The sequence below is a fragment of the Sceloporus undulatus genome, chromosome 4 (assembly GCF_019175285.1).
Source record: "Sceloporus undulatus isolate JIND9_A2432 ecotype Alabama chromosome 4, SceUnd_v1.1, whole genome shotgun sequence".
NCBI classification, from domain to species: Eukaryota; Metazoa; Chordata; class Lepidosauria; order Squamata; family Phrynosomatidae; genus Sceloporus; species Sceloporus undulatus.
In genome coordinates, this window is record NC_056525.1 from 56,199,635 (window position 1) to 56,215,670 (window position 16,036).

A 16,036-nucleotide genomic window follows, 5' to 3' on the forward strand; every position below is an offset into this window, starting at 1 on the left:
CCCCCGTCCCTTCCTCCTCACGGGTGGCTGCACCTGGGAAAGAAGGACGCGGAGGAGGCCCCCCCCCATCCCTTCTCCCCCCCGCGGGTGGCTGCATCTGCGGGGAGAAGAGAGGGAGGAGGAGGAGGCGCCCCCGTCCCTTCCTCCTCACGGGTGGCTGCACCCACGGGAAGGAAGGAAAGGGGAGGAGGGGAGGCGCCCCCACCGTCCTTCCTCGCGGGTGGCTGCACCGCGGGCAGTGTTGCCAGACAGCCTCGAAGATAATTCCCCAAACGTTTGGCCCAAAAACTCACCAAATCCCCCCACATATCTCACCAAATACTTATTTCAACTCTCAAAATTACCATTAAAAACAATCACCAAAATCACACCAAAGGCTCTGAAAAGTACCCATTTTGGTGTGAAAGTCACCGATTGGCAACACTGCCCGCGGGAAGGAAGGGAGGAGGAAGAGGTGCCCCGTCCCTTCCTCCCCGCAAGTGGCTGCACGCCGCAGGAAGGAGGGAGAAGGAGGAGGCGCCCCCTGTCCCTTCCTCCCCACGGGTGGCCTGCACCTGCGGGGAGGAGGAGAGGCACCCCGCCCTTCCTCCTCACGGTGGCTGGGAGAGGGTGCTTGGGAGCGTGCACGAGTGCAGCTCCGGCCCCCAGGGCGCCAAAGTTGCACCTCCTGCTGCTCTGCTGGGAGCGGGGCTAGAGCTGTGCTCCAGCCAAGCGCCAGCCCCTGCTTCCCCTGAGTCAGGCCCAGGGCAGCAGGAGAAGAGCGGGCACCCTGGGCTGGGACGGGGCTGCGCACATGCACGCGCGTGCACACAGAGGGGCACAAATTGTGCCCCTGGTCTTTTTGTGCCCCAGACGACCGCCTAGGTCGCCTATATGGTAGGGCCAACCCTGATGGACAGTAAGTCATCACTTGAAGCCAACATGGTGTATAGTTGAGTGTTGGACTAGAATTCTGAGTGACTAGAGTTTGAATCTTTGTTTGGCCATGGAAACCCACTGGGTGGCCCTGAGCAAATACCCAGCCTTTGAGGAAGGCAAGGGCAATACCCTATGAACAAATCTCGTCAAGAAGACCTCCACAGCAGGCTTGCTTTAGGGTCATCACTCAGAAATGACTTGAGGTTATTGCTGTTGCTGTTGTGTGCTCCCAAGTTATTTCGGACTTATGGTAGAACATAATTTTTTTTCTTAATTATTTTCTTCTTCTGAAAATCTTTCATCCTTTTTGTGTGCAGTTGAGGCTTCTTGATAACCAGGTGTACAGTACCACTACCGCTATTTCCAAGAGTCCACAATCAAACGAATATTCAGAATTGAGAAGCAATGAACAAATAGCAAGGTGCTGGAATTAGAAAGTCTCCTCTTTGTAAGGTACACACACATCAAATGAGAAGGTGTTGTTGTTCTTCTGTGCCTTCAAGTCATTTCTGACTTATGGTGGCCCAAGGCAAATCTACCATGGGATTTTCTTGGCAAGATTTGTTCAGAGGAGGTTTACCATCACCATCCCCTGAGACTCAGAGAGTGTGACTTGTCCAAGGTCACCCAAGGGGTTTCTATGGCCGAGGCGGGATTCGAATCCAGTCCAGTCCTAGGCCTCATTCACACTACATAATAAACCGTTTAATGGGCCCTTGTTCACACGTGTGCTGAATTTCTGATGCAGTTTCCGGGGGGGGGGGCACAATGCTAAACCCAGTTAAACTGGTTCTTCTGAATCCGCAACATTCCCAGCATCTTTTTAAATGAACTGATTCAGCGCAAATGTGAACGCACTGTTGATTGGATTTGGTTCCCTGTGGCCTGGTCACTCCTGTGATGCAACTCCATTTTGATTTGATTCTATTGATGAATGTGAATGCAAAGTGGAGTAAATTGAAATGGGCAGATATGATCGCTGTTTGAACAGTGTGAACATTTATTCGGTGCTAAATTGCTCCATTGATGCAACTCAAAAATCGTTTTATTATGTAATGTGAATGAGGCCCTAGTCAAATGCTCCAACCTCTACACCACATTGGCGACTTACCTTGAATCCGGTAGAGGAGCAAGAAAAACACCAAGAGTGACTGGTCCCAACTGGGCAAGAAGGATCCTGACATTGAGCATTCCTGGCCTCCAAACAGCCTTTTCAACTGATGGAGGCTTCGGATTCAGGTGAGATGTCAAGGGGCGGGGCTTAGAATGGGAGGGGAGGGACCAAGGCTGTGGGCGGGGCTTTTAACCCTCCAGGTACATCATAGTGGGCTGACTTCTAATACTCTACAGGGAAATTTAGGGTAGTTTTCTGAAACATTTAGCTTCCTCTGTCAGAGAGCTCTGGTGCCACAATAAATTACAATTCCCAGGATTCTCTAGCACTGATCCAGGGCAGTTAAAGCAGCCTCGAACTGAATTATCTCTGCAAGTGTGTTATTGACCTAGGAGACTACTAAAATCAGCACGGGCTGCATCCAGACTGCAGAAATAATCTGGTTTGGCACCACCTTAACTGCAGTGGCTTCATGCAATGGAATTCTGGGCATTGTAATTTTGTGAGATATTTATAGTCTTATCTGTCAGAGAGCTCTGGTGCTACACCAAACTACGAATTCCAGGATTCCCTAGGATGGAGCCTAAAGTGGTATCAAACTGGATTAATTCTGCAGTGTGGCAGCATCCTGAGTACTTCTGACTCCTGCAGTGGTGAGACCAAAAAAGGAGCCGATTAGCACTTGCTGTGGAGCTATTCCATCTTCATGTGTGATAAGCAGAGGCTGGCAAAGTCCAATTGCAAATAAACTCAGAAACAGAGCTCCAGAAGTGAGGTCATATCTCTCGAAGGCCACATCCACACTGTAGAGCTAATCTGGTTTGGCACCACTTTGACTGTCCTAGCTCCGTACTGTGGAATTCTGGGAATTAAAGCAAAGCTGTGGTGCCACGATGAACTACAATTCCTAGAATTCCATAACATGGAGGCAGGGCAATTAAAGTGGTGCCAGACTGGATTATTTCTGCAGTGTGAATGCAGCCTTTGAGAGATGATTGCTTCATTTCTGCTGGAGCTGTCAAATGTAGTGATTTCATAGCAGAGCTAGGAAGGTGAGGGCTCAGAATTTTTGATTTCAGAACTGTAGAGAAGATGCAAGTCTGGCAAGTGAAAGGGAAAATTTGGGCATGAGTATAGCAATTCAGATTACTGGAATTAGGATGATTATAGGTAGATTTGGGGGTGTAATTTAATTTCCTTGTTTTGCTTTTGCATTTCTTGCCCGGGTATTTCTTTGAGGAATCTCTCTGGATTTCCCCATCCAGTCAATCCTCAGGTCAACAATACAGTGGGGCAAGTTACAGAGAGAAATGTCCTCCAAGGCTGCATCTGCACTGCAGAATTAATCCGGTTTGGCACCCAACTGCCAGGGCTCCGTTAAACATGACCTGGTGCTGTGAACCGTAGCTAAAACCATAGGTTGGTACTAAAAAAGCTATGGAAATGTCAGCCAAGTGGTATGCACAGAAGTATTCCCATCGTTACATCTAGCCTCTTCAATAAATTTAATTCTCTCTGGTCCAAAACACATTGCATAAATAATCCAGTTTGAGACTGTTTTTAACTGCCCTGGCTCACTGCTGAGGAATCCTGGAAATTATAGATTCTTGTGGTATCAGAGCTCTCTGACAGAAAAGGCTAAATGTCTCACAAAATTACAATTTCCAGGATTCCCTAGCACTGAGCCAGGGCAGTTAACACAGTCTCAGACTGGATTATTTCAGCAGTGTTTTAGACTTCTCTCTCTCTTACATATAAAGACAGACATTTATGGCTCCATCCTATGGAATCTTGGGGTTTGTAGTTTCCTGTGTCACCAGAGCTCTCTGACAGAGGTGGCTATCTCACAAAACTACAATTCCCAGAATCCTATAGCATTGAGTCATGACAATTAAAGTGGTCTCAAACTGCATCAATTCTGCAGTGCAGAACACTCTCCAGAAGACCAACTTCTCAGATGGATTCCTGACTGATTACTGGGCAGTATTTAGGGTTCTAAATACCCCAAAAGCACCAGATCCTTGGAAACTAAGTAGGCCCAGCCCTAGTTAGTATGTGGATCGGACACCACCAATGAATACCAAATACCGTAGGCTAGAGGAAGGAATTGGCAAAACCACCTCGGTTGCTAAAGAAAACACTATGAAATTTGTAGGGGAAATGAAGATTTAATTTCCATGCTGCTACAGGCAGTCAGACTTGTGATAGCACAACACTGGTGGATTCACGTAAGGCTCCTCTTTTAGAAATTGGCTTGTCAAAGTTTAGGGACAAGTCACTAGCACTTTTAGGGATTAATTCACCAAATAAAATTAGTCAAAGGACTCACCAAAGACACAGCTTTACAGGAAGTACAGTATCCATTTATTCTTTATTCTAATGTAGAAAATTTGTTTTGCTCCCCCTCCCAGCTTTAAAAAATTTTGAGATCGTTTTCATCTTGTTGTGTGCCTTCAAGTTGTTTCTGACTTGCAGCAACCCTAGAACGGGTTGGCATGATTTGGTGGGTAGCTGTGGTGTGTTGTCTTTGTCTTCCTCCAAGGCTGAGAAAGTGTAACTTGGCCCACTCAGATTTGAACCATGCTCTCCAGGCATAGTCTGATGCTCAAACCACTACACCAGACTTGCTCTCCCTGTTCATCTTATTCTGCAGCAAAAGTGCTAGTCTTGATCATCGTTGGGAGTAATCCTTATTTGCAGGTGTGTATTTTCATATGATCTTAAGCTTTGTTGGCTTTTGGTTGTTCTGTTGTGTGCCTTGTATCTCATGTGACCATGTGCTGTACTTTTAAACAAAATGTTTTTCAGTAAGTTTTTTTTAAAGTAATTACAAACTATTAGCTTTCCAAAGGTGTGTTCCAGGTAAAGAGCAACTGGTTTGTTGATACAGGTGAACTCACCTCTCTGGATTCCTGTTATAGTTGTGGGGAATGGGGGACTTTCATAAGCACCTGCACTTACAAATATTTTGCCACTACACTACTGTGTTCCAACCACCGAAGTTAGCATTCTGTGTTCACTGGGCATCTTAGAGCTATGTGGAGATCTTGAGCCCCCCCCCCCCAGACAATAGATTCTTTCCCTCTTGATTTCTCTGCTGCTGAAAATCTTTCATTGTTGTTGATGTGTGCCTTCAAGTCATTTCTGACTTATTGTGAACCTAAGGTGAACCTTTCATGGGATTTTCCTGGCAAGATTTGTTCAGAGATGGTTTGATACTGCCTTCCCTTGAGGCAGAGAGCATGTGACTCACCCAAGGTTTCAAGGGAATCAAACTCTGATCTCCAGAGTCATAGTCCCAACAGTCAAACCTTTACATCACAATGGCTAAATAGTTCACTATCTCTAAGTTTTCTGATGCTTTCCTTTTATATCAAAGTAGTGACTGCTGTCAAGTAAACAGGTATCTTTGTATGTGGCGAGAAATGTGGCCTTTGACCATCATAGCAAGGGAGAGACCAACTTGGTCCCTTCAGTCTCCCAGTGAAAGAGCAACTATTCCCATGATCTTTCTTATTCATTTTCCTTTTAAAAAATTTATCTAGACTGTACAGTTAGTCCTCCATAGGCACAGAGGTTATGGCCTGAAAATATTAACTCCCCCCTCAAAAACAAACCTTGATTTTGCCATTTCATATAAGGGACACCATTTTACTATGCCACTGTATATAATGAGATCTGAGCATCCATGGATTTTGGTATCCATGGATGGGCCAGATGATACCAAAGGCCCACTGTATAAATTATGATCAAGGACCGTCTTATCTTTTAATATCTGTATAAACATTTAAAAATATTTAGAACATTCATAAATATTAAAGTAAGAAGCATATATGACAGTCAGCATGGCATAGTGGTTTGAGCATCAGATTATGACTCTGGAGACCAGGGTTCAAATTCCTGCTTTGTCATGAAAATTCACCAGGTAACCTTGGGCAAGTCACATTCCCTCAGCCTCAGAGGAAAGTAAACCCTTTCTGAACAAAACTTATCATAAACCCCCCACAGGTTTTTAAGGCCACCATCAGTTGGAAATGACTTGAAGGCACACAACAAAGTAGCTTATGTAGTGCATGTTCTTTGAAGTATGTTTATTGAACTATTTATACAAAATACAAAACAAAAATTGTACATATATAAACATCAGACATCAACATACACCTTGAACTGATGACCTGCACCCCGTTTCAATTACCCATTTTTACCGATCACTCAGCCGATTAACGAATCCTTCTAAAATCTCATTATTTATCCAATGAGTCTTCTCATTTAATTACAGTGGTACCCCGGGTTACGAATTTAATTCGTTCCGCGGCGCCGTTCGTAACCCGAAAGATTTCGCAACCCAAAAAAAGGCTTTCCGCTAGCGCTGGAAAGCCGCTAGCCGCGCTTCGCTTTTAAATTTCGTGCCAAAAAGCGCCGAAACACACCGAAAAAAAATTCGTAACCCGAAAAATCTTTCGTTACCCGGAACAGGTTTTTCCAAGCTAACTTTTTCGTACCCCGGAAATTTCATAACGCGATCAATTCGTATCCCGGGGTACCACTGTACTTTAAAATACAGCACTTACCCTGCCTTCCTGTATTTCACTATATCTTCACTTGCTCTTCTATCTCTCCACCTATTTATTCTCCCTTTCCCTTCCTACCTTGACCCTTCCCTACGATAACAATCCCCTTTTTTCCTGTTCCACTCAACTTTCTTCTCTACTTCCTCCTCATCTCGTTCTCCTCACTTCTCTAACCATCTTTACTACATACTTCCTGTCCTCTTATCTACATACTTTGCCTTCTTCTAGTTTCTAGTGCATATTCTTTGAAAGAGGCAGACAAGAAAATTTTTGAAATGCTAGTACGGTATGTAACTTTTGTACTTCTCATTTTCTCGCTGACATAGAAGTTGTGGCCCAAAAGAATTGTTACTGCCCTTTTCATCATTCAGGAGTTATCTGGATAACAAACCCTAACATTGTTTTGTTGAAAGTAAATGTAATGCTGTGTTGTAGGTGTCCATAGTGAAGGATTTTGTGGAACAATTCATGTGGAGCACACCAAAAGTACTGTTGCTATGTACACATGACTTCAGATAGAAGAAAGTTACCCTTCATGGTTGGACAATTTTATTCAATATATAATTATTTTGACAAATACTTTCAGATAAAGTTTACTGTCTGTACATCCTTCATTTAACTAAACAAAAGATTATACAATTCAATATGAATTTTACAATCATGACATTACTTCCAAACACACATTCTTGAATTTAACAATCTTTGGCTCAGCCTCTTTATGCATTTTTGGTATGAATTAAGAAAGCAAGTTAGGTTATCCAATTCAGGACTCCTCCAGAATATATAAATGTGTTGGATGGTTGCAGCATTTGTTGCTGTAGTTCCAAGAGGCAGGGAAAGGAGGGTTGTTTTAAAGTAATAAAATGTTGTTTCTATTGTCACACATAAATTATCTGGCAATTTCTGGCATCAGCTGCAAACAATTTATTCCCACCCTCAAGTTGATTTCTTTTTAATTCCAAGACATATTAGAATAACAACAAAAGTATTGTTCTGTTTTCTCTCTTTTTAAAATTTAAAAAGTAATTATGCATTGGTGAAATAGCACTTTTGTACTCTTAAGAATTAAAAAAAGAGAAGTAGAAAATGAGCCCTTCAAAACAATGGAATACTTCAGCAAATAACACTCCAGTTTTTTAAAAAAATGTTTGGAAGTACCCCACTGCAGATCCAAGAACCCTGCAAAACAACTTTGCAAATGCAGGGAGCGAGTGACTGGGGAAACAACAAATAGCAAAACATGTGGAGCTATACTGTGAGAACTCATACTTCTAAGTTTAGACCAGTTTGGAAGAGCCCCCAAAGTCAATAAATTTTGTGATCTAAAACTTGTCTTGGTTTATTAAGTATACCTAACTTTTGTTGCTTATTAAAACACACAACATGTATCGGGGCCTTATCAGATGTCAAAAGAAAGATGAAAGGCAGCAAGACAGAAGCAGTTTCTGACTCACCTTCCTACATGTCTATGAAGCACTTCCGATCTATCACCGAGGAGGTGATTGTAAATGTTGAGCTTTTGTCCTGCTGGAAAAATCTGTTTGACAAAAGCTATGAGTTTATGACTGGCTCCTCCTGGAATTATTATGATATCATGCAGAAAGGTAAACCAGAAGCCATTTCCATCTCGCTGCTTTTTGTCTTTCTTTTGAAATGCAATAAGGCCCTTAATTTATATTAAGCACATATTCTTCCCTGCATATTTTAAAAACCACAAGAGGGAAGCCAGAGTGGTTTACTTATGGCTCTGTATGAGAAATCCTGAGGAATTCAGAAGTATGGACTTCAAAGGCTACATTTCTATTAAGAGGAAGTATACAGAATAGAAGCTTGAGGAAAGAAATGCACAATCATGTTAATAGGTAATCTTCTATATATCCTAGCAAGATCCCATGACATTTGCATTACAGTGTCTTCGTTTATTTAAGGCAAGTTAAAGCATCATTTTCTGGCAAGAGATCCCCTTTCCCAAATCCTATATTGGATTCTGGAAGCAGAGACATTCTATAAGAGCAGAAGTGCTGAACAGTTCTATATAGAAGCACTGTGTGCAAAGAACAAAGTATTTGCTAAGTCCAAACATCCTTTCATAATCCAAATGTTTTAATTGCCATAGCCAATATCAGTAATTTTGTAAATGGCTTCACTAAATGTTTTCACTAAATTCCCATTTCCACTTCTCATGGGAATAACTGACAGTTATTCATCAGCTGGAAGCTGGAGGTCACTGGAGTTTACTTCAGAAAACCAGTGCAAACACATCAGGGTCTTGATTCTTCTTGCAGTACTACATCTTTACCTGGCACTGGGTTGTAAGAATCCGTAGAGTTAGAATGAGAGCTACTTTTCCTATAAAAAGGACAGACAATTTAAATGAATGTCATTACACTCTATTTAAAGGAATCTCAACAATTACTTAGGTTTAAACATTGACTGGTGGTTTCCATGTCAGTATGGTAGAAATTCACTCCAGATTTTAGTGGAAGCTTTAAGGGATTATCCAAGGGGCTTCAACAACTTGGATAATTCTGTACAATAACTTCCAAAATCCACAACATAGTGATATCTTTCTGCACATGCTCTCGAAATTCCAAAATGTTCTGAAAAGAAATGTTAAGGAGCTTTCACATGAAAAATAGGAGCAAGGCTGTTGATCGTCAGCCAGGAAAATGCAATAATGTGGGCTACAGTATTAGAAGTAATCTACTGATTGTAAGCATCATAGAAATAAAGCACAATAAATTGATTAGCATTATAGCAATAAAGTACAATAGTAGAGACAAAAGAAACAGAAAAGTAGAAACAGCAGAAACAGAAAAGCGATTTTACTGTCTCTGCCTTCTTATTATATTTCTTTGTATCTTCTATTGCCCAAACTGCAACAGTTCCTCTTACATGGCAGAGGACATAAGTAAACTGCAGAAGGAGCTTGTATAAGCACAAGTACAGTTGGCCCTTCTTATACACGGATTCAAGCATACACGGTTTGAAAATGTTCCAAAAAAGTATAAATTTACCTTGATTTTTCATTTTTGATAAGGGACAACATTTTGCTATGTCATTATATTTAATGGGACTTGAGCATACACTGATTTTGTTATACATGGGGGGTCTTGGAACCAAACCCCAGCGTATAACAAGGGTCCACTGTACCTCCAATTTGCCTCTTTGGAAACAAGCCACAGATTTTACAGTGTAGAAGTTTAAAGAATTGACTTTTAAAAATATTTACCGTTTTAGATGTTCTGTATGTGCAAATATATGTTAATAACATTCACAATAATTAACAGTACAGGTTGAGTCTCCCTTATTCAAAATGCTTGGGACTAGTACAAGTGTTCCCCCCCCCCCCCCCGCGATAACTTGGAGATGGGTCTCCAAATCTAAACATGAAAGTCATTTATATTTCATATACAACTTATACACATAGCCTGAAGATAATTTTACACACAATATTTTAAAATATTTTTGTACATGAAACAAAGTTTATGTACACTGAACCATCAGAAAGCATACATGTCACTATCTCAGCCACCATGTGGACAAATTTGGATTTGGGGCTATTTCGGATTTCCAGGTAAGGGAGACTCAACCTGTGTTTCTTGGATTTATCCTGGAACTCAAGTGGAGTTAAACAGACATGTATGCAATCTTAAACAAAAACAAACAAAAAAATCTTTAAATGTGTTTCTAGTTCTTGTTCTGCAGAATGAAGTCTCATAAAGTCTAAGGAGTGCCAGTGTATGCTTGGAAGGAATGTACACTAATTTTTCAAGGGTATGGATGAAGAGCCATCCACTGTCATATGATATTACAATACAATTATTAAATATAAATCACCACCCACAAAGGCATTCTTGGCTTCAACACCCTGAAAACTTTTTGACTTGTCATTTTATTTATTGTTCAGTATTAAAATCTGAAAGATTTACATAATTTGTCAAATAAATAAAGTAAAAAGAGTATAGGTAATGCAAAAGGCTAAAGTTCTATGCATGGCCTATTTAGGTTCTTCCCAAGTTTATAGAATTGCCATCATTACCGTGACTACCCGCCATTAGCCTAACCCTCCATTAATTTGCCTAATCCAACAATGTCAGTGGTTGTGAATCTGCTACCTTTTGTGGTAGTGAATCCAGTTTTACCATGTGCTATGAACTATGTGAAGAAATACTTCTCTTTTGACTATCCTGAATCTCTCACAATTCACCATCTGTGGAGACCATGCACACACCTCTTGCATCTCTGCTTTTACTCATCCTTTTCCTAAGCCAAACTGCTATTTTTTTCAGCTGTGGTAACAAGAACTACAGTCACTATTCCAAGTATGGTTATACCTGAAATGGTTAGATTTATATAAGGGGTAGCATGATTTTATTAGTGATTAATTTTTGTCCTAAACAGCCTAACATGACCAACTTATGGCTTCCACTAACTCCAGATCATTTACAAGCATGTTAAAATGCATCAGTGTTAATGCACCAGTATATGAAGAATAGAAAAGGACTTACAAGACACATAATTGCTCACAGAGCCACAAAGAAGTTACAAGGAGCTAGAGAAAGCATACCTTGGGTGACTCACCCCTTTTTAAGCCAAGGTTTCCATTTAGTAAGTCCAAAAATGACTGCAGCCAGAACTAGGACACCAACAAAAACACCTTGGAAGAAAAAAAGACAAAGAAACTCAGGTGTGCAGTAATAATGCTGGAAAAGGTAACATTTTTTATTACTCGGGCAGAACCCAATTTACCAGCAAGACTCCTGACACACAGGAATCCAACACAGGCTTGAGACAAAATCTCCAACCAGGATCAAATCCTATTATAAAATAAATAAATGACATAAATATAACTTCTCAAACTACTCAAACTAATTTGGAAGAAGACCCATCTTCTTGCTCAGGAGATAATATGCAGGAACCAGACAAACAGATAATTGAGGGGCTGTACAGACTGCCCCAAAAGGGAAGCCTGCAGCCATCCCTTTTAGAGCCAGATCAGGGCCAGGGCAACCGCACTCCATGGCCCTGATCTTGCCTTTCCACAATGCAAAAAGGAGCTGCAAAAAGTGGCTCCTTTCTCCATTGTGGAAAGGGTGCCGTAGCTGCCAGTGCCACAGCTTTTATGAAACGCCAGAGGACTGCCATGACGCCACGCACCATGTGGTGTTGTGTGGCATCATGCTGGCCTGTGGGCAGAGTTGGGGTGTGCATTGTGTAGACGCCACAACCCAAATCCACCCCAGGCCAGCCATAGATGCTGGTCTGTACAACCTGTGTGTTGGCACTGAGTCCTGTGGATGTTTGAATACTTCCAACAGTTTTCAAACTTTTTATTCTTTATCTAGTATCAGATACAGGTTGTCTTCACAGCAGAGCTAGAAATCTCATGCACAAGCATCAAGAAATATGCACCTTATGAGGATATATTTTTATCTGTTCTATGCTCATTATGTTGTATCAGGATTAAACTTCTTTACTACTTACATTAAAACTATTGCTTGGGCGAATAAGATGGGTTGTTTTTCAAAAAAAGTTCAGAGTACATTAAAACCATTTGAATGCTTTAGTTCAGATTGTTAAAATGCTTTTGATGCTGTGCAGTGCGTGAAGCAATATGTCAACGTTTGGCACCAGATTTTCCACCTTCGTGACTTTAGTCAGCAGCTTGTGAGCTGGAGAAACACTTGTCGCTTTCTCAATGAGCAAAGAGACATTGTAAATTTCTCTCAGATGAGGCTTTTATTCTTAGAAGAAGTTCCATTGTGTACAACAATATATACATTGACACCATCCGTACTAGTTACAACCCACTCTGAGGTACCAACTGTCTTACTCTGACTTAGTGACAGTTGAGAATGTCATTTGGCAGTTGCACCAACATTCCAATGATGCACTGTTTAAATGCTGACACATATAACTGCCACTAGAGCTGTAAATAACTTCCACAACAGCTCCACCCAGTGGCCACATCCAGGTCATTTTCTCAGACCTGTTTCAACATGGTCATGACACAGATATCCTATAACAGTGATGGCGAACCTATGGCACGCGTGCCAGAGGTGGCACTCAGAGCCCTCTCTGTGGGCACATGTGCCGTCGCCCCAGCACAGAGTTTGCCAGAGTTTGTTACTAGAAAGTCAGAGAGACATGGCACTTTGCAATAAATAAGTGGGTTTTGGGTTGCAGTTTGGGCACTTGGCCTCGAAAAGGTTCACCATCACTGTCCTATAACAATGGATTCATTAGGTCTGCAAACAGACAGATATCTCTTGAATAGGAAACTGAGGAGCTGTACAGACCGACACTTTGTGCTGGGTTATATGCGCACTAGGGCTGAGCATCCATACGCTCAAAGCCCTTGTTGCGCTACCTGGGCACCCTCATAGCATGTGCCTGTCCCCACGGCGCATGCCGTGGTGACACAGGGCTGATCGCTGCTGCAGCATGTGTTTGTCACGGCAACAATCCAGGGCAAACAGGGGTGGCTACAGGCCACCCAGAGGCCCTGAGCATTCTTTTTAAAATCAGAAACCTATATGGGGAAGCATCTGTTACAGGGTTTGGAGAGAACTACAATTAGCTTCCCAGCAGTCAAAGTAGGAGCATACAAACAGTGTGTGAGAAGAAGCAGAGCTTGCCTCATGCAACTGCTCCTAGAGGTAACAGTAAGTGTCTGTACTCCAAGAGCGTTTGCCAAAGATATGATTTCCTCCAAGAGTCTTCAGCAGTTAAACCACAAAGTGTAGAACAAGCAAAAGTACTCAGCATTAAGTATTCTGTGCTCAGTACTATCAAGCAATATATCTGCCTTGGCTCCCATCTCAGGAGAAAGTGTGGTATTAATCCAGTAAAATAAAAGTAAGTAAGAAAGAATGACACTAGTTTATTGAAATAGTTTACGCTGGAAAAGTACTGACCACAACAATTCCCACAGTCTGTTTCCAAGAAAGAAGGAAAATGAAAAGATTAAGCTAGGTTCAAGTGTGGTGAGCAGCAGGGTAAAGGGGGGCGACTGGGCGTATAAGACGACCCCCAACCCGTAAAATAGAGGTGGGAATACGTGCGAAAGACCACCCGCCAATGCCACCAATAAAATTAAAAACACCTGCATTAACAACGCCGCATCTGGCTTGCGGGCCGTCGCTGCCTGCTTGCGTATGCTCTCTCATCTCCGCAGCAGAGAGGATCGCACAGAACCGCGGGCGCCGAGCGCGGAGGCGCGCGCGCGCGCGCGCGCGCGCGCGCGGCACAACCCCACACGCCAGAGAGAGAGAGCGAAAGATGAACAGAGCGCAGGGAGCGAGCGACGAGCGATCTGATCGAGCGAGATGGCGCGCGCGCGCCCGGAGGCGCGCGAGGGGGGGAGCGCGTACGGAAGGGCGAGCTGAGCGAGAAGGAGAGAAGCGAGCTTAGCGAACCGACCAAAACGACAGAAGCGAGCGCCAATGAGAGCAGCGCGAGAGCCGGCAGAGGGCGAGCTACGAGCTAACAGCTAGAGAGAGATCGGCGCGAGGCAGACGCGCGCGCGAGATAGAGAGGGCGAGAAGATCAAGCGAGCGAGCGACATAAAAGGAGCGCTGCGTCGTTATTTCGACAGATAGAATATGGTCTGAGACGCACCTCTAGAGAGTCGCGATATGTATCGTCTTGCACCTCTTCCTATTCATTATGAAAAATAGCGAATCTATCATTTACTCTAATCTATCTATCATATTATTCTATCTATCTATATACTATATATATATATAATATATATTCCAGCTCTATCTCTTATCTATTATCTTCATAAGCTGTAGATAGCAGTTACTAGCTCTTGACACTCACCGCAATTCATCTCTGAGATCGCACCGACCTCGATTTCTAGCGATCGGCAGCGGTATGGGCGGGGGACTGGCGGGGACGGCGAGCGACGCCGAGGGCCGAGCGCGAACGCGCACCGGGAACACCGACAAACACACACCACTGTCTCCAAAAGCGAGAGACGGTCCGCAAGCCAGAGCGGCGCGCCGCGCGAACGAGAGCGCAACCACAGAGAGCCCTGCGCGCACATCTAGCGCGAGTCGGGCGAGAGAAAGAAAAGAAGATCGAGTAAAGAAGGGAACATCTCGAGCCGATGCAGACGAGAAGCGCAACGGCGAGCCCGCTCCGCCCTATCGATAGGATCTAACCCCGCTGGCGAGCGAACCCCGCGCCGCGAGGAATCGTCGCTCCTTAGATCGCCCTTGACACGCTGTCGATACCTTATGGTCGCGCTCTAACGCGCGGTCTCTAGCTCAATCAGGCCTCGCTAGGGCGCTCTATCGCTATCTTAGCCATCCCTGAGCGCGATAGCCCTCCCAAGATATTTCGCTCTCTATCCTCTTTCTCTCTCCCCTTCGCTTTCTCTACCCTTTTCTCGCTCCACCTCGTGCGAGATCGACAGAACACAGGAGGCGCGAAGAGATAGAGAGGCTAACGACGGTCTGTGGGTAGGTGGGCGGTCGCGCCAGAAGGAGCTACCGAGAGAGCAACGGAGCTGCGCTAGGCCACCAGCCGCCGAGGGCTTCGCGAGAGGCCCGCTAGAGCGCCCGCCCTCTCGTTGGATTTCCCTCCCTTTCTAACTCAAAATAGAACGCGCTCGAGCAGAGCCCCACCGCTCTCATTTCTCTCTCTGCTCTTCCCTCTACCTCTCTCTCTTCTCCTCCCTCCCTCTCCTCTCTCTTCTCTTCTTTCCCTCTCTCTATCTCCCCCCCCTCTCTATTTCCTTCTCCTCTATCTCCCCCCTCTCTCTCTCTCTCTGCTATCTCCTCCCTCCTCCCCCTCTCTCTCTCTTTTTTATTTTTATTTTACCCCAGGCTTTGCTGAGGCCTTCAAAGCTGCCTTGCATGCAGGCAGTGCCCTGACCTACTAAAGGCCAAGTTTAGGTGGGCCTGATGCCCACAAACGCCGGCTTCCAAGGGCTCCGGAGGGCTTGGAAGCCGGCAGCCAGGGAGGCACCTTTGGAAGCTGGGCAGGACAAACAGAGTAAGTGCTCTATACCGGCGTACAAGATGGCCCCCCGCACTTTGACCGTTTTTAGAGGGTCAGAAATAGTCTTGTATGCTGGAAAATTGGTAATCTCTCACATTGGAACCAATGCATTGACTTTATTGTACCAAAAAAATATGAGAATTCAGATTTACTTCAGTCTCGTCTGTGTGTGAGGTTTTGTTTTAAGATAATGGTCAACTTTCATCTGAAAAATAAGTAATTTGCTGAATTTTATATCCCTTTTAAAAAGGGCTTCTTGTTAACAGGAAAAAACCAATGAGCACAGCATTCATTAATTGTCTGTACAAGTTTAGCAGGCATGCACAACTTGAGAAAGAGAGACTCATCTGCAGGAGAGATTTTTTTGCTTCCTTTGAGGCCAAGGAAAACTCTGTGATACCTCTACATGCATACTGAACTG

The 16,036-nt window shown here is 43.7% G+C and overlaps 1 protein-coding gene and 1 long non-coding RNA gene across 2 annotated transcripts in view; both read right to left on the reverse strand.

Annotated features, from left to right (window-relative positions):
* The window catches only part of LOC121928963 (complement decay-accelerating factor-like), a 17,804-nt gene extending 15,702 nt beyond the window's left edge, over window positions 1–2,102 (reverse strand). The window contains exon 1 of the mRNA XM_042464292.1: window positions 2,030–2,102. Coding sequence (XP_042320226.1) covers window positions 2,030–2,102 — 73 coding nt within the window. The remainder of the gene's footprint in view (window positions 1–2,029) is intronic.
* A 5,027-nt stretch (window positions 2,103–7,129) lies between these two features.
* Window positions 7,130–12,713, reverse strand: LOC121928686. The gene is made up of 2 exons (XR_006103551.1): window positions 11,188–12,713; window positions 7,130–8,952 (listed from the first exon to the last, which is right to left on the reverse strand). It is a non-coding gene; the product is annotated as an uncharacterized LOC121928686 (long non-coding RNA).
* Between the last annotated feature and the right edge of the window lie 3,323 nt (window positions 12,714–16,036).